The 23,103-nt window shown below is 41.2% G+C and overlaps 2 protein-coding genes across 2 annotated transcripts in view; one reads left to right on the top strand and one right to left on the bottom strand.

The window, feature by feature from the left end:
- The window catches only part of tm2d2 (TM2 domain containing 2), a 178,289-nt gene that overhangs the window by 148,060 nt on the left and 7,126 nt on the right, over positions 1-23,103 (bottom strand). The window lies entirely within an intron of this gene.
- htra4 (HtrA serine peptidase 4) lies at positions 10,767-22,640 on the top strand. Its single transcript, XM_071911515.2, has 9 exons — positions 10,767-11,227; positions 16,574-16,673; positions 16,800-17,004; positions 19,033-19,227; positions 19,376-19,408; positions 20,177-20,291; positions 20,387-20,444; positions 20,860-20,955; positions 22,281-22,640. The coding sequence occupies exons 1-9, from the start codon at positions 10,804-10,806 to the stop codon at positions 22,444-22,446; spliced, it is 1,392 nt and encodes a 463-aa protein (XP_071767616.1). The 5' UTR covers positions 10,767-10,803; the 3' UTR covers positions 22,447-22,640.

Here is a 23,103-nt window from a genome sequence, read left to right as displayed (position 1 = left end):
CCGTATGCTGCGTTCATGTCACATGGTAAAGACGGCAGATATGAGCGTCCTTCTTGAAAACACTGTCGGTGTCACCTTTCAGCTGGTAAATTCTACTTGGGATCTCTGCGTTTGATGATGGACTCTGATTTCTCTGACTTCACCAACAGAAGAAATACCTGTAGTCAAGTGTAGGGAATGATATATTCATGTAAAAAAATAAAAATAAAAGGAATGATTTTCAGCGTGAGTCATTTTGTTTATTAAAATGCCGCGGCAAGACTCGGCTACTTGCTGAATTTTTCATCTGCGGCTGACATGGCGATGTTTGGTTTGCTGTAAAACACGAACTCAGATGTATTAACACTAAGTGCAAGTGTGTAACAGCTGATCAGGAGCAACCAACGTCTACAGAAAACTACAATCATGACATCTTGATGGCTTCAAATGAGTTTGAATGCGTTATTTTAATCCATGTTGATGAGTTACACCCATATGATGTGAGCGCAGCATAGGATACCATTAGAGGTCCAAACGAAAATGGAAAATAATATTCTCCAACTGGATATCCATACTATTCATCCATCCATATGTGAGAGACTCAATATAACGAAGTACTGCCATAGGTTTCACTGTAATTGGGAGTGTGATCTTAACCTGTGTTGAGCACGCTGGCTCCTCCGGCCACGCTGATTATTTCTGATCTTTGACACATTCCGCCGTTTTTCCCCTCGTCGAGTCGGGGGGGTTTTGAACCACGCGAGCACCTAAGAATTGTCTTGGAAGCTCAGCTCGTGCCCCGCTGAGCTCAGCGTGTGGCTTTTCTCTCCTTTCACCTTCCCGGACGCATGCAGCGAAACCTGGAGGCGGACACTCAAACATACATAGATCCTCTGCCTGTCCCGGATGCGTTTCTGTGTATTGTCACCAGCCGGCCCACACGCTAATATGTGCCTTTTTATTGCTAATACACAGCATGGCAGCTTGCTTGAATCGCCTTCCTCGCACCCTGACACTTCCATGGCTTTCCATATATTACAGTCATGCTGAGACAGGCAGGATTGTCCTTATGATGTCCCTATACAAACAAACTGTCAAACACCTCCCTCTTGTGTATCTGGACTTTGCATGTGGCAAGGAGAGGTAACCAGCGGGCTCTGCCGACAGAGACCAGTAAAAGTAAAGGTATGAAGTATGAAATATTCATGACTGTGTATCCAGAGCGGTGCCTCTGCGGAGCCCCTCACAGCCTGTTATGCTCTGGTTTAAGAAGAATTCACAGGTCTCTGGGAAACTCATGACACACACAAGAGGATCCACCACCCTGCCAAGAATCCCTGTAAACTAGCTTGTTCCTCCCGATTTTAAATTAGTCTATTGTTCTGCTGATTACATCCCACCGAGGTCTGATCTCCAGACCTCGGTGTGACGTGTGGACAGATTCGTCCGGGGTACGGAGCCGGTGTGCAGGGCTCGGTGCAGCGCTGCAAGCACTTGCTGAGATGTGCGGGGTTGAATTCAAGTCCACAGATGCACTTTATGACAGATGGTAGTTAGCAGACAGATTGTGGTGCAAGCGCCTCCTCGATGCGGGGTCAAGGTAAAAGCGAAAAATACTGATCCGTAAAATCACAAAAAACATTTGCCGGCAGCTATTTCTCTAAACTTTTGCAGATGTTCCGCTGCCTTGTATAAATTTGAATATATAATTATCAGGCGGTGGAGTAGGGAGAGCATCCTTCAACAAGAAGACCGGAACTAAGACTGTGACAGCGAGCATCCGCCCTGCTGAAGTGTCCTTGAGCAAGACACTAAATCCTTACCAGTTCCAGGGGTGCTATAGCTGAACCTGACCTCTGACCTTAAGAGAAAAGACTCATTTCTCAGGGATCAATAGAGCATTAGAAAAACATAGATATTATGAAGGCAGATAAATTCTGCTACCATTAGATAAAAGATATGCAATCAAGAAAAGTATGGACAAAAGTTGTAATTGCTTTCTGTCATCCAAACGTTATTACTGGTTGTGCTGAAAGTTTTGTTAACTGCTTAAAGGACAACACCCTTACCTAGTATGTGGTACTAAAATCATCTGTGTCTCTGGTAGATAGCTCTGTCTGGTGCGCATGCTAACGCTTTAGCATACAGTATGTTAAGTCATCGTAGGCGACTAGCATTATCCAAAGTATGAAGATAAACCTCTTACTAATCCAAAGTTGACATTGGTTTATGTTCTATGGCCTGTACATTTATAACTTTTGGAAAAAAAAGTCACAACCTTCATCATTAGTGAAGTCCATTACAAATCAGCAGCACAAAAAACTTTAGCTGTCTGGCTAGCTTCTCTAACTTCCTGTGTAAACAAAACAAGTTATGCTCAAACTTACACAGAAAGAGATATTCTGCCATTTAAAGTGCAGTCTTTTTTTTCTTTTCTTATTTCATGTCTATTTCACCAATCCCCTCAAGAAGCCTGGCAGGTTTAGAAGCGTCATTAAAATTAACTAACCATCCAGCCTTAGAGTTGCTACAAGTTTCTCATTTTCTCACTTTTAGGATAATGCTAGTGGCATGTTATTACTCAACATACTGTGCGCTAAAGCGTTAGCATGCGCACCAGACAGAGCTATCTACCGGAGACACAGAGATGATTTTGGCGGGAAAACTTTCATCACATGTTGGGTAAGGTGACAAACTCCCAGAAAGTCAGTGTAGTACTTAAACTCTCTGGGGAAGTCGGTATGAAAGCATAAATAACAGCTAATTCAGCTCCAGTTTGATGGGCTTCCCTCTGCAGCAACCCGACATTGCCCATCTCTGGACCGAAACACAGCCGCTTGTCCTTTTACAACTGTCACCGCTGCCCAGTTCCGAGGGGTAATTGCACCGCCAAATCATTACCGTTGTCTCTTATCAAATGGCCACCAAAGTCTTGGAGCCAACAGTTCAGAACCCTTTCACATAAAACAAAGTGAAATCCAATAAGCGGCAGAACAACAGAGATGAATCTTCACTCAGACTTGTCCGATCAAAATGATTTCGGACATAAATTCTCCTCGTATGGCCTCGTGGTTTTTCTTGTAAATTTCCAAAGGCAAGCTGCAAGTTACTGGGCCAGTATTTCTTACATGGCTCCTGTCTCTGTCAAGCTGGCAGAAATAAAGCTACCCACACACCTTTTTTGCCTCCGGTAGACAAAATATTTCATAAACTATGACTAGCTCCTAAGAGCTACAGTAAGGTCGAAACAATTCTGACTAGTATACCTTGAATCAAGCAGATTCGAAGGAAAGGGGGTGGGGGAGATGAAATATATTTTATGATTAAATGGCATGCTTTTTACCCGTGGCTTGGTGATATGGTGATGACTGAAAATGTCTGGTCCATGGTCCTTGCTTTCCAGTGTCAAGGGTTTCTGTGAAATCCTTATCTATCGGTACATAGACTGTACGGAGCAACTAAAGAGCTTTTACGGCTAATGAGTTTTCCAACATCGTCACTGAAGTTACCCTTACCTCTTGTTACTGTAGTTTGACGTCGGAATTTCCTGACATTAAGAAAGCTAATTCTCTGTGAGTTCTGCCCTCAATTTCAGACTAGCCCAAATCCTCTTAATAGATTACGCGCCATCAATCAGCGCACACACAAAAAAGAGAGAGAGAGGGAGCGAACGCAATATCCATGACTAAGCTTATTTTCCTTGGTGGTGATCTGACAGCTACCGGCGGAGAGGGGATGTTGAGATACACTTTGCCACCACATTACATCTCATCCACAACAGCAGACAAGGCTAATGAAATAGGATATGAAGAGTTCTCCCCCTCAAACAGCCCCGGCTCTGACAATTGCCATATGGGACCTTTAAAAAGCTGCATCTCAGATAGTCCAGAGGGGCTGTCATCTCGGTTCAGTTTCATTTTCAGTGTCGCAGAGGCAACCCATAGCCAATTAGTCCGGCGGTCATCAGTGGAAGGGGAGAGGAGCTGCGGTCAGTGCCGGTCCTCAGATGGCTGACCTTGGGAGCAGCAGCCCTTTCCTTCATGCATCTGGGTCTATAGAGGCAGTGGAGCTTAAAGGCATTCTCCCTGCCGCACCTCCCGCCCCAAATCAGATAGGAAACACTAGATTACAGGGAGCGTGAAATGTGGATCACTTCTGCCCCCTACTGGCAGCTGGAGCGCATCCCCCCCCCTCCCCTGTCGACTCCGTCCTCAAGATCCACAGCAGCAGCAGCAGCAGCAAGGTGATGATCAAATGGTGCTCCGGTGGAGAAAGACAAGACTCTGGAGAAGGTCAAGCTGCACAAAAGTGTGACACGCCACGGCTAAGTGGACCACGCACAGATCCTCTGCACAGCACAAGCCTTGGTGTGATCTGAACTTTCTGTTACACAAGGACAAACAAGAGTCTTTTCAAAGTCACCGGGAAGAATCTGCAGAAGTTGGAAGAATAAACGGTTTTGAAACCGTTCTTGACTTTCAAAACTAGGCCACTCCTGATCAGGAAATTGCACAAAGGACGCGCGCAGCCTCTTTAATTCACACCCTCTGTAATGAGCTTATGAATTATGAGTTTTCCGGGGGAAATAATGGATTTGTATGCTGAACGAGCAGCCAGAATGACAGCCGCTATAAATGAAAAAAACGACTTGCGCAGTTACAGTCAGCCATTATGGAAATGTCAGGTCATTTCTTTTGCCTCTGATGTAAGGGTTCTTAACTGCACTATGTTAAATGCAATCCATTTACCGTGTGGACATACTGTAATTATAATCATAACAAAATAATCAGGAAATTGAATTCCGCCGCAGTCTGCCATAATTGTGTCTCATTTCGCCCATTATCCAGTCAACTTGAGGAGAAATGTAACGTAGGCCGAGCTATAAAAGGTCCATGTCAATTATTGCAGTCCTTCCTACCGCTGGAATAAGAGAATATGCTCAAGTGCTTCAGAAGTTTTATGTACAAAACACTTTACAGCAATTAAAATGCATTTAATAGACAGATTTTGCAAATTCAGTGAGTATTTATGATTTACACAAGATTTACATTTTTCAATTAGGGGGAGGTTTAATTTTTGTCTATTTCAAAATCCCATGATTTGCTCTGGTGGGACTGTTTCAACACAAACAAAGCACACTCACAGCCAGAATAAACCCTGGCAGATGCTGCTCCTCTGTTTGTCTGCTCTTAGCTAATGACGAGACCCTGGATTATCAAATAATAGAGCCTGGAAGCCTGTCAACACGTCACGTAGCATCATGTTGCACTCGAGCCAAAGGGTGAGGCATTTGTAGCATCAGTATCCTTATTATTAGAAGCCGTACTGTCAGTGTTACCATCAAGACCTCGTCAGTTTCTCCATATGTTTCCTTCAGCCTTTCCAATTATTAACACAAAGTCATCCCTCCTGAGATATACTAAGATAGATGGTGCGAATGAAGTTTCATGAAAGGGAAATAAAACTTATTATAAATGACTTGAGAGGTGCGAAGGCTGAATGGAAACAGAGAAAGCATCTAAACATATTGGGCAAGTATTTCAACACAATTTAAATACCATTGATACAACACTACTTTTTTTGAAAGTGTGTATATATGTCGATGCAGATAATATTGCAGTACTCCACAATATATATTATTATTATCCACAAATATATTATTATTACAATTATGCGTATGATTATGATTATTATTATTGTTGTTGCTGTTATTGTTGTTGTTGTTATTATCATTGTTGTTATTATTATTATTGTTGCTGTTGTCACTGCATTGTAATAGTAGTAGTAGTGGTAGTAGTACCAGCAGGAGTACCAGTAGCAGTAGTAATATTAGCAGTAGTAGTAGCAGCAGTATTAGCAGTAGTACTAGCAGTAGTAGTAGTAGTAGTAGTAGTAGTAGTAGCAGTGGTAGTAGTTTTAGTAGCAGAAGTAGCAGTAGTAATAGTATCAGTATCAGTAATATCAGTATTAGTATTAGTAGTAGCAGCAGTAGTACTATTATCATTATCAGTAGTGGTAGTAGTAGTAGCAGTAGTTTTTGTAGTAACAGTAGTAGTATTAGTATTTTCATCATTATATACTTTTTGGCGCCATCTAACATATCTTAGTTGCAGTATGAATATTGATTTTAACACTAATATTAACATGGCAAAAACAGCATGGTGGCTCAGTACTGGTTAGCACTGTCGCCTCACAGCAAGAAGGTCCTGGGTCCTGGGTTGTCCCTGTGATGGACTGCTAACCTGTCCAGAGTGTCTCTCTGCCTTCCACCCAATGCATGCTGGGATAGGCTCCAGCCCCCCATGACCCTAAATAGGATTAAGTGGCTATAGAGCAGCTGAAGAAATGATAATTTATATAGTGTAATGGGTATGTAGGACATGCAGCGGGTTCATGGGCCAGTGTTTACTGAGGGACAAAGCCTATAAACACGGCACGGCGAGGATAAGACTGCTGTAATAGGGTTTCTTTTAAGAGCCTGGCTGCTTGGCAGAGACTATTGAGCCATTATCAAGGCCTTTTCAAACAGAATGAGGGAATTCAAACTTTGTGCAATCGTAGTGTCATTGACCACAGTGATGGGAAAATAAGCATACAGACGGACAATTCATGTCTTTTCCAATAAACACAAAATACATGGTGTCATCTAAAAACGATTGAGCGACCGCTCCACAACACTGAATCATATCTCTGCTGTCACAACTGACCGTAATGTCAGAGTTTAAAAGTCGAGTCAGATTTTAGAAGAGGTGAAAATTATCAAGTGGAATCTCAATGGCTGCGTACTTCAAAGATGAGCAGCCAAACGCTTCGCTAATGACTGTCCACATTATCAAAGATGGCTGTCAGCATAGTGAATGTTTTATGTTAAAAAGGCCATAGTGACAGCAGATCTTATTTGATCCCAGTGAATGACTTTTCTAATTGACAGCTTACTAAATGAATCAAAGAATGTGACAATTATTTTAGATTATTAAAGATTGAAGATAGAAAGAAAGAGAAGTTTGCAGCTGTAAAAAGGCTGATACCAATTCTGCAATTTTTGGGTTGAAGCTGCCGATCGCCAATATTTTGTTTCGATATTATTCCGATATTTTGTTCAATATGATTATATTTGACCATTTTCATGCTATACACTTCTAAAACTTTACAAGTATTCAGTGTATCCCTAGATCTCCACTAACACCCAGGATAATACTAATAGCGTAATAACATAATGAGTCTAATAACATAATTATGCATACTTGAGTGGAATCCAATCAAAATGTTAAATTATAATCAATTCAATTTAAGTGCTTCCCATAGCCAACCAATGTTGTATTCTACAATAAATATATAATCAATCAAACTACATCATATCCATAATATCAGAGGTGGACAACATTGACTAGCCGATATCTGACTTTTATTTAAAGCCCAATATCAGCATGTTACATTGGTCTAACCCTAGTTTGTTTATATTTGTAATAAATGAAAAGACTATAGTAAAGTATACCTGCATTTTGAGTTATAATAGGTTAAGAGAGTTTCACAAAGCTTTCACTTAGCCATGCACTTAGCCATTTTCTGCTGAATCAAAGTTCATTTTATGACAGCTTCAGTTTCTAAATTAGATTTCAATAGAGGCTTCTCAAGTCTAGATTTCCATGTCTGTCCACATTACCAGCCAACAGGATAGGATCAAAGTGCTTAGGATGCTTTGGATCCTTCAGAGAAGCCCCTCAAAGATGATCTGGATGAGTCAGACACTGTTAGTGTTTACCAACTTTCAAGAAACGGCATCAAATGAGTTCCAACTATGGATCAAATGGTGGCACTGCTCTCCAGCAGGTATGATTCAGGTGAGAGAGATACCGGCAGTGGCCACTCATCAATAGATCGTTATTCTCTCAGCGATAACAAGAGCAGACAGCTAATTATGGCACCTAAAAGCCCAAAACAAAAAAAACAACTAAAGTAGAATGGAATCTGTGTCTTTTGAAGATCCCAACTTGGATCTCAAGTGCATGTCAACTCCCAAAAAACAAAAGATGAAAGTATTACTGAAAGAGGGATTAAAATATAGTCAAAGTTTTCCAGGAATGGAAAGCACATCAACATAAAACTCTCATGCTAGATTCATGTAACACATCATCATAAGAAGGTACTGAGCGATTATGAAAACATGGTCCAGTTCATTTTTGGCATGAGATAGTTACTTTAGATACCAGATAAAGAACGGTGATTATGATCTATCACTATATTTGACCCAATTACTCCAAAGGAATTGTTCATCTAATTTCCACATTCCCTAAAGAGGACATTATATTAAAGATGGGGGGATTCTGAAGTTCAACTCTAATTTTTATTTAACCCCTTGTACTCTGAGTTTCCCCTTAAATTTCCTCTTAAATAGCTTAAAGTTAGAAAGTTAGAAAAAAAAATTCCATACTGTACGACAATGTCACATACATATTCTGTATCTGCTCATTCAAACCCAAAGTGACACTTTTTCGGGCTGCACCATTCCATCAAATGTAAAAAAAAAAAAAAATCTAGATGATTGTGCAGCATTTTCTACACATTTCCCTGTAATTCAGCCTGACATATTTGGTATCTTTGGAAACCTTGGAATCTTGACTAGAATTTAAAATAAAGTTCTGTGGGTTTGGGAAATATTTTTGACACAAACAGGTCTAACTGTGGGGTATCGCTCTTTACGATCCATGGCATATACTCTCAACTGCTTGAGTAATGGAAAAGGCTCCCAAAGTTTGGACCGCATCCTGGGCTAAACTGGTTGATTCCCTTGAGGTAATTAATGCCAGACACAGCATAGCAAACAGTGACTGGTCCCATGCTGATTTGATTTCAGAAACCACCGTTTTAATCCCCAGATAAGTGTCAGGTGAGCTCAGTTCAGCGAGCCTTACCTTATTCTTTCAGCTTACCTTGCTTTATTAACTCTGACACAGATCTCACACTACTGTACACACAGGAAAAGGAGGGTTCTTCAATGGATCTAGCGGCTCTATACAGGACTGTGATCTTTCAATGGACCCTCTAATTTGTTAAAATCAAAAATTGGTAAATCAGATTAAAGAACCCAATGTTATTCTTAAAAAAAAACAGTCCAAAACAGTCCTTGGAAACATTTCATACATCTTTAAATGTTTTTTTATAGCACCATAAAGGGTTCTGCTATAGCACAAACTTAAAGAACCATATAGAACCCTTTTAGTTTAGAGTGTAGGAAACAGCAGTGCAAGCCCATCGTTTCAAACAAGAAAGTAAGACATCACTGCAACATAAATGAACACACTGGTGAATGTACATGCTGATGAGATTAGGGCTGCACAATAAATTGAAAAAAAAAAAATGTATTGAAATCACAATACTGACAACTGAATTTTGCCTCATATTACTTCTTTATATAGCTCTTCTCTGTCATACATTATCATTTGAGAGACACAGGAATAGTTTTTATAGCTTCTACTGTCAGGGTGCTGTGGCTCTGACCCTTGCATTCCCCTCTTCCTTACTATGGCAGTCAAGGAAGTTAAAGGTGCTGCAAGTCACATTTTAATGTCAATAAATCATGGGGTTTATGGGAAATGTAGTCTTCATTTAGAGAAACACTTGCACTAACAATACCACTGGTGTGAGGCGACCGATCGTCTCCACCATGGTCTCATTTGTTTACAGTAATTATACCAAGGCACTAAATTAATTTCACAATGATATATAGATGTCTAAAAATGCTACATGTAGCACCTTTAATAGCCCACAGGTTTGAAATGCACCTTCCCTGTTTTATGGTCAGTGTAGTTTTGGCAGTCTACCAGCGCCACACACAGCACCTTAAAGCTGACTCTGCTGTGGCGCTCGTTGTAAGCTGCTGAACTGTCATGACACATCTGTACATATATTTACACGCTCTGACCGCAGCAGGTGGGGTTTCACTCTCCATCGCCTCGCGGTATTGTCAGGTTCAGGACCCTCCTCATACATGGAGTTCTCCCATATCTATCTCCATAACATATCTATTTCTGTATATGATGACAAGAATATAAAAAAGAATAAAAAGAGCTGATGGGGACCTGGCAGATGTGATGAGGTGATTGGCAACATTTGGTAACAGGCACGGATGTGGAAGCTTCACTGAATGATATGATGTGATCTGATCTGATATATGAGAATATGACATGACATGACATGACATGACATGACATGATTGATGTATGTGATTTCAAGTGACATGACATGTCAGTGAAAAACACATTAGAACATAATTATATTTGCTCATATGATAAACCAAAAAAAAAAAACTAAGTGAATTATAATTCTGAAAATGTGACTATCCAAAATAGGCCCTCAGGTTCACTGCAGCATCAACAAATACCAGCACCACTGCTTTAATTAAAAGCTATAGGCATATCACAAAGAAAACATGTTGCTGCTGCTTATTAACCTATCAGACGCATGCTGCTGTCTCAATAGGAGTGTGAGGAGAGCCAGAGACTGCGTGGCCTGAGGAGGTTGCTCTCGGGTCTCTGCATTCCACAGTGCTTACCCGGGACCACAGCATACAGTGAGTTGGATGAGAACCCAGCATCAGCATGCTGCTACTAGAATATAATTACAGTGACATTCAGGCAATCTTATGTAAAGCAGCTATGGGTTTGACTGTACACGTGTGTGTGGCAGGTGGCGGCGGTGGTGGGCCTAGATGAACTTCTGCACCAATATGACAGTGATCAAGCACTCATAGGACTTCATAATCTACAGGAGGAGGAATCGCCTACTGCACTTGTTTTATGATAGCTGTGCCATAACTGCTGCATCATGATGAAGTTCGCGGCTTATTTCATCCTCCTCATCTCTATAGTTCACGCGCGCCTGCTTTCCAAAAGGCAAAGTTGTCCGCAAGTCTGCGATGTCTCTCGCTGCCCCGTCCCGCCGCAGGCCTGCTACTACGGGCAGGTGAAGGACGGGTGCGGCTGCTGCGTGGTGTGCGCGGCCGGGGAGGGGGAGCCCTGCGGGGCGCGCGGCGGCGGAGTGTCCTGCGGCGAGGGGCTGCGGTGCGACTCCGCGCCGGGGAAGCGCGGCGGGGCCCGCGGCTCCTGCGTCTGCGCCTCGTCCGGCCCGGTGTGCGGCAGCGACGGCAGGACGTACCCCAGCGCCTGCCGCCTGAGAGCCGAGAATAAGAGAGCCGAGCTCGGCGAGACCGCCCCGGTCCTTCTGATCCAGAGGGGTCGGTGTGATTCCGGTGAGTTGTGGTATTGATTTGTCTTTCTTTCTTTCGCTCTTCCCCAAATTTCACCTGTGTATTTTTCATCTTTATTGATTGAAGTGGCCACAGTCACAGTGTAGGCAATCAAATACAAGCCTCTGATTACTTGTTGGCTGCCACAGTTGAACAGTGTTTAATGTTAGGGGGCCCATGCTATCAAGTATAGAGTACTATGACCCCTACTATTACCATTACTACTGCTAATAAAAATAATAATAATAATAATAATAATAATAATAATAATAATAATAATAATAATAGCCTAATAGCCTACTAACCTTTATTTAGAGAGAACTTACCAAAACTGAGTTACAGAGCAAAATGTGATCAATAAAGCAAATAAAGAAGAGAGAAGACAAAAGTACAAAATACTTACTACTACATACTACTATTACTACTACTACTACTGCTACTACTAATAATAAAAATAATAATAATAATAATAATAGGCCTACCCTTTATTTAGAGAGAACTGAGTTACAGAGCACTTTACAAAAGTGTGATCAATGAAGCAAATAAAGAAGCGAGAAGACAAAAGCACAAAATACTTACTACTGCTACTGCTGCTATTACTACTACTGAGTTACAGAGCCCTTTACAAAAATGCGATCAATAAAGTGAAAAGCCTCATAAATAAAGAAGAGTAGAGAAAAGAACAAAATACAAAGGGCTAATGTAAATACTCATGGCAAACAAGAAAAACAACTAAAAACAGTCCTTTGTTGAAGTAAAAGCAAGCCTAAAAAGAGTATTTTTCTAAGTCTTTTAAAGGAGGACGCTGAACTGAAGAGTGGCTCCAGAGCCTAGAAAGCTCTTAGACTTCAGCTTAGACTGGGAAATGATCAGAGTAACTCATGGGCTCCCAAAGACAAACAGTCTTTGCACTGGCAAGCAGACCCCCAATTGATAACAATTCATCCAATAGGCCCACACCTGAAAAAAAAACTGGCTAGCTGGGGGAGATAATTGTGGGGCAGAGAAACCTGTGATTATGAGTCATTCCTGCACTCTCATTTATTGTGTTATTTTCTCGTGAATGAAATACCAGTGATATAAAGCTTTTTGTCATTCCGCCAGCGACACGCTGTGTCCCCAGCAGTGAGCCGAGCCACTGGCATAATTCTCGCATATCAAAAATTATCACAAAAATATCAAATGTCGATTCAGGAGATTCCTGCTGCTTTTCTCCAGGCCCTTTGCAGCTTCTTGGTTCACAGGCTGCATCACATGCATTACATCTTCCACAGTTTTGCTTTTTGACTGCCGCCCCTGATAGTGATAGAATAAAAGCTAAACCACATAAATGTACCATAGAGTAGCATCCATATTACTGCTCAAGGTTTCCCTTAAGCAAGGCACTGAATTCCCTGAATGTGAATAAAGGGCGTTGCTGAAAAACAGCCAGCCTGCTCTGTCAACTTTCCCCAGATAAATAAAGATAAAAAAAAGACCAAATCATTCATAATTCCTGGGCGTGTGGCACCCTGGGAACCCTGCTGAACACTAATCATGACCTATGCTCTTTAATTTGACTTGAGAAGCTAATAAGCCTTCCCAGAGACTCGCGTGTGACTGTTATATTGGATGAAGTGAAATAGAACTGGAATATGTATCTTTCCGGCGAGCTTGATATAGTGCGCCCGCAGTTCTCTGCATATTCATGCTCAGAAGAGCAACAAGACAGAATGCAGTCACAAATTTCTCCGATGATGATGTTTAATTCTCCGGAGGGAATCCCGACTACACCGCCGCGCGAATACATCCTCTTCATTTTCCTATCCTGTCCTATCCATTTTCGTAATGTGCGGTTTCCTATCATAGCCACCCACAGAAGAGCGGGAATTCATCATGCATTAGCCCTCCCACTGCTTTTCTAGAAAAGCAGGTAGGCTATATGCAAAAGCTCACAGAATATACTATGTGCTTTAGAGAGGGCCGCATCGTGTTTAAAAGCAGCGATTTTAAAGGAGACAATTTGGATAAGTATGATGAGCAACAGCACCTTAAGGAGATTTCCTCAGCTGTAATCACAAAGGAACATTATAATTTTCCGTATCTCAGTTTTTGCCTGTTGCTAAGAGTGTTGATCATCTGCAGTTCTTTGCCCCCAAAATGCCTCATGTGTCACCATCCAGACTGGAGCTAGTAATGTTAATGATAAACTTATTTCATATAGATTACAAAGTTCATTACAAAAAACAAAACAGGAATAAATAAAAGCCACTTATACAGGGTTACAGATGAGTAAAACAGGCAAACACAGCAACAATAAAATAGGTAAATTATATAAAAGCGTGTCTGTTTTAGGAGCTTGTTTTAAAAATGGCCTGGTCAGCAATCATAGTTGTCGTATGACTGGAGGCAACCTTTAATAGCTCACAACAATTATGGACAAAATAGAGAGCGGTCAGACAGCTGTTATTCTGCTTTTTCTCTCAATTAACTTTTCAAATGTTGGCCTCCAACTTCTGGCTTCGTACCCGAATGTTGGCTCCTTTGCAGCAGAGCAGGCTGTGACACGAACATAATGTGTTAAATGAACTGAGATCTATAGCCGGCCAAGGGTTAAAGCTGCACTGGGCAAGATTTTTATGTAAAAATATAACTCAGTCCCATCCCCACTAACTGAGATGCTGTGGATTCACCCTACTTGCCCAAATGAAATTCTGGTGTCAGGTATGGACACTCAACATTGCACAATTTCTGGGTAATGAACACTTTCAATCAAACGTTCAAAAACTCAATTATCTCTCGCTGCCACTAGGGGCCGCTAAATTGCGAAGTTGCCAAATTTCAGCTTAAACAATACTGAGTAAAATCTTGACATTCATTTCTAAACCTGAAACAACCAGTGTAGTAAAGGTAAAATAAGGGTAATGCGGCCCTGTGCCATGAAGATGTCAATGTGTTAAGCAAGAGGCTTGTCAACATGATATGTCATCACCTTGTCTCCCTGCTGCTTAGTAACCGGGGTGATCAGGAGAAAGGCAAGCTGAACGTGTTGACATGTCTACAGCGTCTCTGCTTGCTTGATGTAAGATGTGTGTGTGTGTGTGTGTGTGATCACCTGTTATTTGAAGGTTTTGGCAGTAAGGTTGTATTAAATCTCAGCATATTCCATCTAATGTCCGCTCTTCCATCCAGCATCCAGCATACCGCTAAAGAGAGATCGCTCATACCTTGAACCATCGATTGTTTGCCCCATCGCCTATGTTTTGTTTTATTTTTTCATTCCTACAAATTGAAATATTGATATTGAATACAGAGGGTCATACTTTAATTTTCAATTTGAAAAGCTCATAAACAACCTGTCCTTGATGTGTGCATCCATTATTTACTTATTTTGAAGGACTTTCCTGGCTCGTTCATCCATCACTGTTTGAGCCTTGGAGAACAATATTTACCCACCATCAGCGGAGCCAATTCACCATAATCCAGCTGCATTTAGGTCTTTGTCAGTCAGCGCATCTGTCAACAAGGGTTGGGGTCAAAACACTTTTAATTCACTCATTTTATTGCAAAATATTGTGGCAAAATATTTCTGTTTATCCTCTTCCTGAATTGACTGAACTGATGGTGAATGTACTCCGACCTTGCTGTTAACAGAGGGGAGAGAGGAAACATTGTTAACATACTGCAAAAATGTTCACCATGACAAGTCATTCAGTAATTAGCCTTAAAATCTTATTTTTCTTCAAAATGTGAAAAAATCTGCCAAGAGGGTGAAACAATTTCACTTTTCAATGCAGTTTCAACTATTTCAAGGCAAGGCAAGGTAAGCTTATTTATGTAGCACATTTTGTACACAAAGGCAATTCAAAGTGCTTTACACAAGGTATCGGCCTACAAGACATTAGATAAGAAATACAGAATAAGATAAATACAAATAAAAAAACAAATATCAAAAATTCAAGAATCTTCTTAAACTGTGTAACAGTATTTTGTAAATAAGCCACATCTCTACTAGGATCAAGATAATTTCACTTCATTTAGCAAAACTCTTGAAACAAGTGCATGATTTGCATTGCAAGCAAATGAAATTATCTCATCCCATGAGCAGATTTTCTTTCACTTATTTGACAAAAAATACGATTTTACGACTCAATTCTAGATGAAACTGCTTTGCAAGTGTAAGCGATAGTCACCTGATGAATTCCGCACAATCGCACAAGTTGGCACGGCCCTCCAACGTAATTGAGAGGATAGAGAAAGCTATGCTCTACCAGTAGGGAACATATTGTTGTTTTGGTGGGAGCGATCTCTGACAGGCACAAATAGTTGGTGCTCTGCCAAAGCAGCTCTTGGCATTGGCAGCACTGTCATTTGCATTTAAGGATGCTTCTGCAGAGATGAGCTCATTTGCGGTGCTTCGCAGAGCACCCGCGAATAACTTTGTGCCATCCATTAGAAAATGCACGCTGTATGACGGCTTCAGGAGACGAACAGGTATAGTATACGTGAGAACCGAAGCAATAGATAGGGAGGAAAGAGAGGAGGACACTTTGGTGATATATTAAGGGGGAAGAGATTGCTTTGGCCCTAAGGTAACAACAAGGAGTCATAAATTGCAAGCGTCCAGTGCAGATTTGGTTTTAAAGGGAGCCCCACCTGTTACAAGCCTTAACTTATTGGGCACTGACTTTACTTATAGGCATGCACGCCTGCATTCAGCTGGTATAAGTATGATGATAACTAGTGATATAAGATCAAAAACAGCCAATATACTGTTCAAGCACAGGCAAGTAGAATGGTAGCAAGAATGCAGAGAAATATCACAACATAATCTGTTTCTTTTATGAAAGAGAAGTTTGTTTGTTTTTCCAGTTAGTCCACGATTCCTCTGGAGGTGCCTATATGTGCACAAGTTGCCAGATGAGCAAGGATGTGCCACTACTCGCCTGAAAAGTAGTCCCTACATTGTAAATGTTGCTGGCATTGCCTCTGAGAACGCAGCTTAGTATTCAGCCACATGCTCAGACGACAACCTGATTTGTCTAAGCTCTCACTAATGTTAGCATCATTGTTAATCACACTTCTCATTAGTAGTTATCAGATTAAAAAGGGGCCAGGAAGGAATGCAATATGAAAAATTTTCTTCCAAAATGAGGTATTTGCTTTTTAAAAATAGTGACACCGGCTTTTACAAAATGACTGATAGGACAAAATGAAGAGAAATGTGGTACTTTGTAAAGTTCTTTGAGTAGATCCTTTCCAGTTTAGAGAAAATGAATGTTGAACTACTTCTTAAAGGTACTTTTTTCCCCCAAAAAATGCTTTAAAATAATAACTCTTAATTTACTGTCCTGTGTTGTATCCTCCCAGGAACCGAACATCCAGGAAGTATGCGCTACAAGTTCAACTTCATTGCAGATGTGGTGGATAAGATTGCTCCAGCAGTGGTGCATCTAGAACTTTTCCAAAGGTAAAATACACCTCAGCAAAGAGCATCATAAACATCCTTATTGGCATAAACAAAACAAAATTGGACCGTTGAGAATTCAGCACCTATGATACAGCATTATCCTTTTTTCTTCTTTTCTCTTGCCAGGCTGCCATTTTCCAATCAGGAGGTCCCTGTGTCGAGCGGTTCGGGGTTCGTCGTGTCGGAGGATGGCTGGATCGTCACCAACGCACACGTGCTCGCCAACAAGCAGCGGATCAAAGTGGAGCTGAAGAGCGGCGTGCAGTACGACGCCGCAGTCAAGGATGTGGACCAGAAGACGGACATTGCACTCATCAAAATTGAGTCAGATGTGAGTGCTCGCCGGAAAGAAGCAACTCCATTTTCACTCCGCTCCCCAAGGTCCTTGGACTAAAATTCTGTCTTGTGTTTTACTCGGGCCTGGCAGCTTGTCATCAGTGGCTAACATCAAAGCCACCACACAGTGTATTAATCCTGCACAGAAAGTGGGGCAGATATTCCAGGGAGAAAGTCATCAAGGGGCCTTTGCCCACCAGAATTAGACTCCGCTCCTTAACATGGTCAATTTATCGTCTGATTTCCCCCAGGGGGTATTTGGTCATGTCATGTAAATTCAAAGCTTTGGCAATTTTTTTTTAGTATTTGCAAGTGTTGCTCTGAATAAAACATTTGTCACTGTTTAGACATACTCTTACACAACCAGCTGCTTTGTATGGCAGTAAGGCTTCCACCCCCGACCGCTTCTCTGAAACTCCACTCGGCATGGACAAGATGATTATGATTTTCATAACTGATCGGAATACAGGATTTCCTCACAAATCAAGAGGAGATAACAAGGAATTACTTTGAAAGGGACAATAAATGTGAAGGAATTTGCCTTAAAATAACATGGGAGTGGTGACAGGTATACTATGATATATTTTTCTGTAGAAGCAGACCTATAGGTTGCCTAAAAGGCAAATTTGTCATGGCACAAGGCTCCATGCCCCAGGAGATATGACTATAAACTCGGCCAAGCATCACATTCCACTCCAGAGATAAAAGTGCTTCAGCTTGGGTTAAGAGAAGGCAGGCAGAGACAAGCTAAGGCTGAGTTTAGTTTGGTTTACTGAACAATTTTCAGTTGCATTGGAAAAGAATCAAGGATAACACAAAAACAAATACTCATTTCCAACGTGGTCCTTGGTCTTAGAAATCTAGACAGAGATACATAGACAACACTCATTACCATGGGTGTAAATTGGGTATGGCAAGGTGTAGCACTTGTCATACCTTAGCCTGAGTGAGTACAAACTTGATCTTGTAGTTTTTATTTATCATAATGAAGAGCAAAGATCAAGCAAAAATCAGCAGAAATGTATTTGGAAGCCTTAGCTACATAAAGTCACATAAGTATTCAGGACTTCCCTCTAACCTGATAGTTTGGGGACCTATGTCTAATAATTTATCACACTGATCAAATAATAATGTCTTGTCCGTCATCACAAATTGCTCCATCTGACCCCAGATATGAGCGGGTTTCGATGGCAAATGATATTGGATGCAGGGATTTGCCATAGTTTAGGATTTAGTGAATTAACACACTTGGTCCATTGTATGGTGACACCTCCCTAAATACACAAATTATGAAATGACATGGCCATGAAGGCCTGGTTGGTTCACAGTTGACCCAGAAGGGACTAATTATTCAGAGATGAACAAAATGTGGAAATGTTCTCCGATTGGAGTTTTGGTTCTGCAAACATTTCTCTGAGGCAGAAATAATCTCATTGGTTCAGTTCAATCTCAATGGGCGGAGCTAAAGAACAACAGTTTTCTGGCTAAGTAACATAAGCCTAGTGAAAAAAGCAAGGGGTAAGGGATTAGGTAGCTAATATTTGGAAGCCTAGCGCTCTTACTATACTAACTGAGAAAATGCAATCTAGCCATAGAAGTTATCTAGGTTAGCTGGTTAGCCAGCTGTCCTTCTAAGTTCAAACTAGCCATACTAGCCTACAGCTATCTAGGTAAGCTAGTTAGCTAACCTCTGACCTTCCAAATTCAAACTAGCCATATAAGCCCATAGCTGTAGATAAGTCACTGCCTTTTATATTTTTATTTATATTCAAGTTCCTTCTTTGCCATTCAAGTTTGCTAGTTAGCTAATTTGCGGTTATTTGGCTCATTGAAGTTTAACTCAACCAATAAGATTATTTCTGCCTCCACAGTAACTCGGCCTCTGAGAAATGTTTGTAGAACTAAAAGTCCAACCTGTGAAATGTTCACTTGTGAAATGAAATGTTTTCAAGCCATTCTTTCAAGTCCTTCTTTGCTGATCATCGGTAAGATTATGTCTCCTTGCTGATCTTCCTTGCTCCAGAGTCCCCTGCCAGTGCTGCATCTGGGCCAGTCGTCTGACCTGCGTCCTGGGGAGTTCGTGGTGGCGGTGGGAAGCCCGTTCTCCCTGCAGAACACCGTCACCACCGGCATCATCAGCACCGCACAGCGCAATGGCCTGGAGCTGGGCCTCAAGGACTCCGACATGGAGTACATCCAAACCGACGCCATCATCAATGTGAGCGAGTCCACAAAAAGCATTTATAAAAAAAAACATTCATTTCCTCATTTTCTTGGTCCTGCGTTGCATTATATCTCCCTTGTCACTTTTTGTTTTAAATTAACCACGAGTAAGAAATTCCTTTTGTTGCTCTGTTGATTCACAGTACGGCAACTCCGGGGGACCGCTTGTTAACTTGGTAAGAGGATTTCTGGTGTTACATAGTATGTAAAAGGATAATACCGTGTCATTTGCATATTTGTTACGCTTATTGCTATGCAGGCGATCTTTCTTGTTTTATTTATGACAGTGAAGAGCAAGGTCATGATTCTGTTTTATTTAATACCCAAAGTCTCCACGCTGCATTACTCATTTTAATCCTGCATCTGGAAAGATTTTCGAGTGCATTATCTAAATATTCTTACGGGGTGTCTTATGTGTACTTATTGATTAAAAAAAACAAGTAAAGGAAAACATAATATAGCTACTCCCTCGGGTGTCCCTGTGAAGTTTAAGACTAAGCCTCCCTCAGTAGTTTAGGACTAGGGCTTATATTATTATGGAGGCCTTTTGCATTGGTACTGTGTATTCAAATCATACAGATGGTACATTCATTTATCAAGGCTGCGGCCTCCAGCTTTGTTTTCTAAAAATACAGTTCTTTGTAAAGGGGAACAGTCACCATACCGCTGGTACATTTTATTACTCGTCCTTCACTGTGAACACGTAGATAAGTTACTACAATAACCGAGACTGATGCAGTTTTATTGTAGCTCTGATGGGGGGGAAAAGAACACTTAGGCCTAATAGACGATGAGTTATGTTTTGTGCATTGGAAGAAAAAGAGGTAAATTACTCTCACTGCCATTGCTTCTTTCCATAGCTGTGACAAAAATGTAATAACAGTGAAACTCTTAGGACCACAATCTTCACTTACGGTTGTCCTTCCACTCTCTTTGTTTAACAGGACGGGGATGTGATAGGCATAAATACTCTGAAAGTGACTGCAGGAATCTCCTTTGCCATTCCCGCTGACAGAATACGCCAGTTCCTCGCTGAATCCTATGACAGGCAAATCAATGGTTAGCAGGATGGCATGTTTCATCCGTGTTGCTGATTTGGTCATGGGCTCTAGGCATGATTTTGATGATCTATGATTTTACTTTATCGCCTTTAGGAAAGACAGTGCCAAAAAAGAAGTACATAGGCGTCCGGATGCTGCAACTTTCACCATCGTGAGTAAACATCTGAACAATTCCAAAAATAACCATAAACACCTCTAAAGTTGTTGCATATTTTGTTTATTATATTGTGTTCTGATAATAATGGTTACCACGCATTCACAATGTGCTTATGATGCATGTCTAATAATGCCTTATGAGCACCTCAAGTAAAGTGTTACCAATATTTCTTAAATATAGAGGACCCCGGCTGTAAAAGCGCAATCATTTTGTTAATGTTGGACTTCAGTTACCTACTATCCTTAAAAAAAATCACTGTAATTTGATATAGATTGATATCTCATTTCAGAACAAAATCTTCAAGTTACATAGGATGGGTGCAAATTTAATTAGACAGTCTATAATTTGTCTTCTTTGGGAAAGACTGTTTCTAAGTTCCTCTAATCTATGTTCCTCTCTGTATGTCCAGTTTGATCCGAGATCTCAAGGATCGAGAGAGTGATTTTCCAGATGTGAGCTCAGGGGTTTATATTTATGAGGTGTTACCTGGAACCGCTGCATTCAGGTAAGAGTCAAGCCAAAGCCTTCAAAACATTCATAGTAGGGTTCGACAGATATATCTGGTCAATATTTGCCTGATCAGCCAGTCAGTTAGTGTCGTCAATCTGATGGATATGATGCAGTTTGATTACATATTCATTGTATAATTGATCAATTCTGCATTGGTTGTCTATGGGAAGCCCTTTACCAGAATTTATTCTAATGAGGCATTTTGATTGGATTCAACACAGTATGCATGAATATGTTTTATTATCATTATTATCTTGGGTGTTCAAAATACTGCTACAGAGGCTTTTCCACCCTCATAAGAATAAAATTCAGGGGAAAACAATGAATACTGAATTTATTTTGTATGAAAATGGTATTGGCCTTCAAACCCATATCAGTCTAACCCTAATTGATAGATGGCAACATTATTCATTAATATCAACAAGATACTGACCCAAGTCTCAGAGATGGTGCATAAAACATGTTTTCAGATTGTGAAAATATTAAACACATCCTGTTTTCCCCTTGGCCTGAGATTCAAAGTAAGATACTACACTGGTGAGTAGGCTTTTTATTAGAAGGCATTACCTGGAGCTAATCAGTATGATGCAGAGCACGGTGTTGTTTAGCCACTAGGTCCTGCAAAATGCAACAGCAGCACTGTGAACTGGTGTTTGGGGGCCTCTGGATATTTTCAAAGGCGTGGAATAAGAGCATCCCTGCGATTATCAAGGCTGCAGATTGAACTGTGGTCCAGTTGCTCATTATACTTGTATATATACGTGCTTCCCACAGGCAAAGCTCTGACATCTTTCTCTTCATGTAGACAGGATCTCTCTCTGACTCTTTAGACTCACTATATTCCTAAAAGCCCCCCATAACATTGCAGCCTGAAGCCTTGAGCAGCATACAGCAGCAGTCTCACATACCACCGGATGCATGACAGAGGAGGTCAATTTACCATGACAATACTGAATTGTCCGGATTTCTCCGCCTTTTTGCAGCTACACTACTCCTTGCTCTCCTCACCATGGGTCGGTGAAATCGGAATTTAATGTTATTCTAGTCTCGCGTGCATTGTCAGTCACTCTGTATAAGATCATCAGCTACAGTAAATGCCTCAAATATAAATGTCAATGCAGTGCGGCACATTATAATGTCACGACCCCGCCGTTTCTTTTGTTTACCTTCGCTCTTGAGGGGAAAGGAACCTGGAACAGGAAAAGACTTGTCTAAAGGTCAATGATGTTTTCCTTAGGGTGTGAGACCTGCCCGCCTGGGTTGGGTCTGTGCTAGCAAGGCTTTATGTGTGTGTGATGTATGGTGTTGTTTGCTCCGCAGCGCTGGCATGATCAATCATGACGTGATCATCGGCATCAACGGCCGGCCGATCTACACTACACAGGACGTGAGTGAAGCCGTCCAGACCGGCGCTGCTTTTTCTGTGGTGGTGCGACGGAACGATACGGATGTTACACTAACCATCACTCCTGAAGAGACTGACTGATAGACTGGCTGTTTTTAGTAAATGGCAGGCATTAAAGGAAAGGTCCACCCTAAATTCTATCACTTAAAAACAGTTATTGGTGATGTACCTTGCATTTCTAAGCTCATTTTGTTGTTTGGTGATGTATTTTTTTTTTTATATTCTTGTGGTCAAACATAGACAACGCCACGTCACATCACGTCTAGATATTTCCAGCGCAGCTACAACGGAGTTTGATAGCAAAAAATGTTTCAGCTATCTAAAACATCCAGTTTTGGTGTCAGTCCCTCAGAATCAAAGAGCAAGGGCTTCTTTCTAGAGCCGCCATTTTGCACCAAGAGACGTTCAACAATCATACAGGGAGAAATCCATTGTAGAAGAGGAGAGAGACCAATTTCTCCAGACAGAAGCCTCAATAGACCAGAATGCACTGCAGTTACAAGATTCACGAACTAGTTGGCTAGCTAGCTATATTTATATGCCCATACACCAGTGTTTCCCAGTTAAGAGCATAATGTTGATTGGTTGAGCAGTAGAGACAGCTCTACCTGAACAGGACTAGCATGAAAGGGTGTAGCCCTTAATTAAATCAGGTATGCAAGAGTAGAGCTGGAACAAACACAGAGGGTACTTGAGGACTGGGTTGGGAAAAACTGCCATACACACACTTTTCATTGA

This window comes from Centroberyx gerrardi, chromosome 8 (assembly GCF_048128805.1).
Source record: "Centroberyx gerrardi isolate f3 chromosome 8, fCenGer3.hap1.cur.20231027, whole genome shotgun sequence".
Lineage (NCBI taxonomy): Eukaryota > Metazoa > Chordata > Actinopteri > Beryciformes > Berycidae > Centroberyx > Centroberyx gerrardi.
This window is presented reverse-complemented; position numbering and strand designations above follow the sequence as displayed.

Excerpts from the sequence above, each read along its gene's own strand:
- htra4 (XM_071911515.2), top strand. The coding sequence starts at position 10,804 with ATGATGAAGTTCGCGGCTTATTTCATCCTCCTCATCTCTATAGTTCAC. Across the intron at positions 19,409-20,176 it reads GGGGACCGCTTGTTAACTTG|GACGGGGATGTGATAGGCAT; the intron begins GTAAGAGGATTT and ends TTTGTTTAACAG. Across the intron at positions 20,445-20,859 it reads ATGCTGCAACTTTCACCATC|TTTGATCCGAGATCTCAAGG; the intron begins GTGAGTAAACAT and ends CTGTATGTCCAG.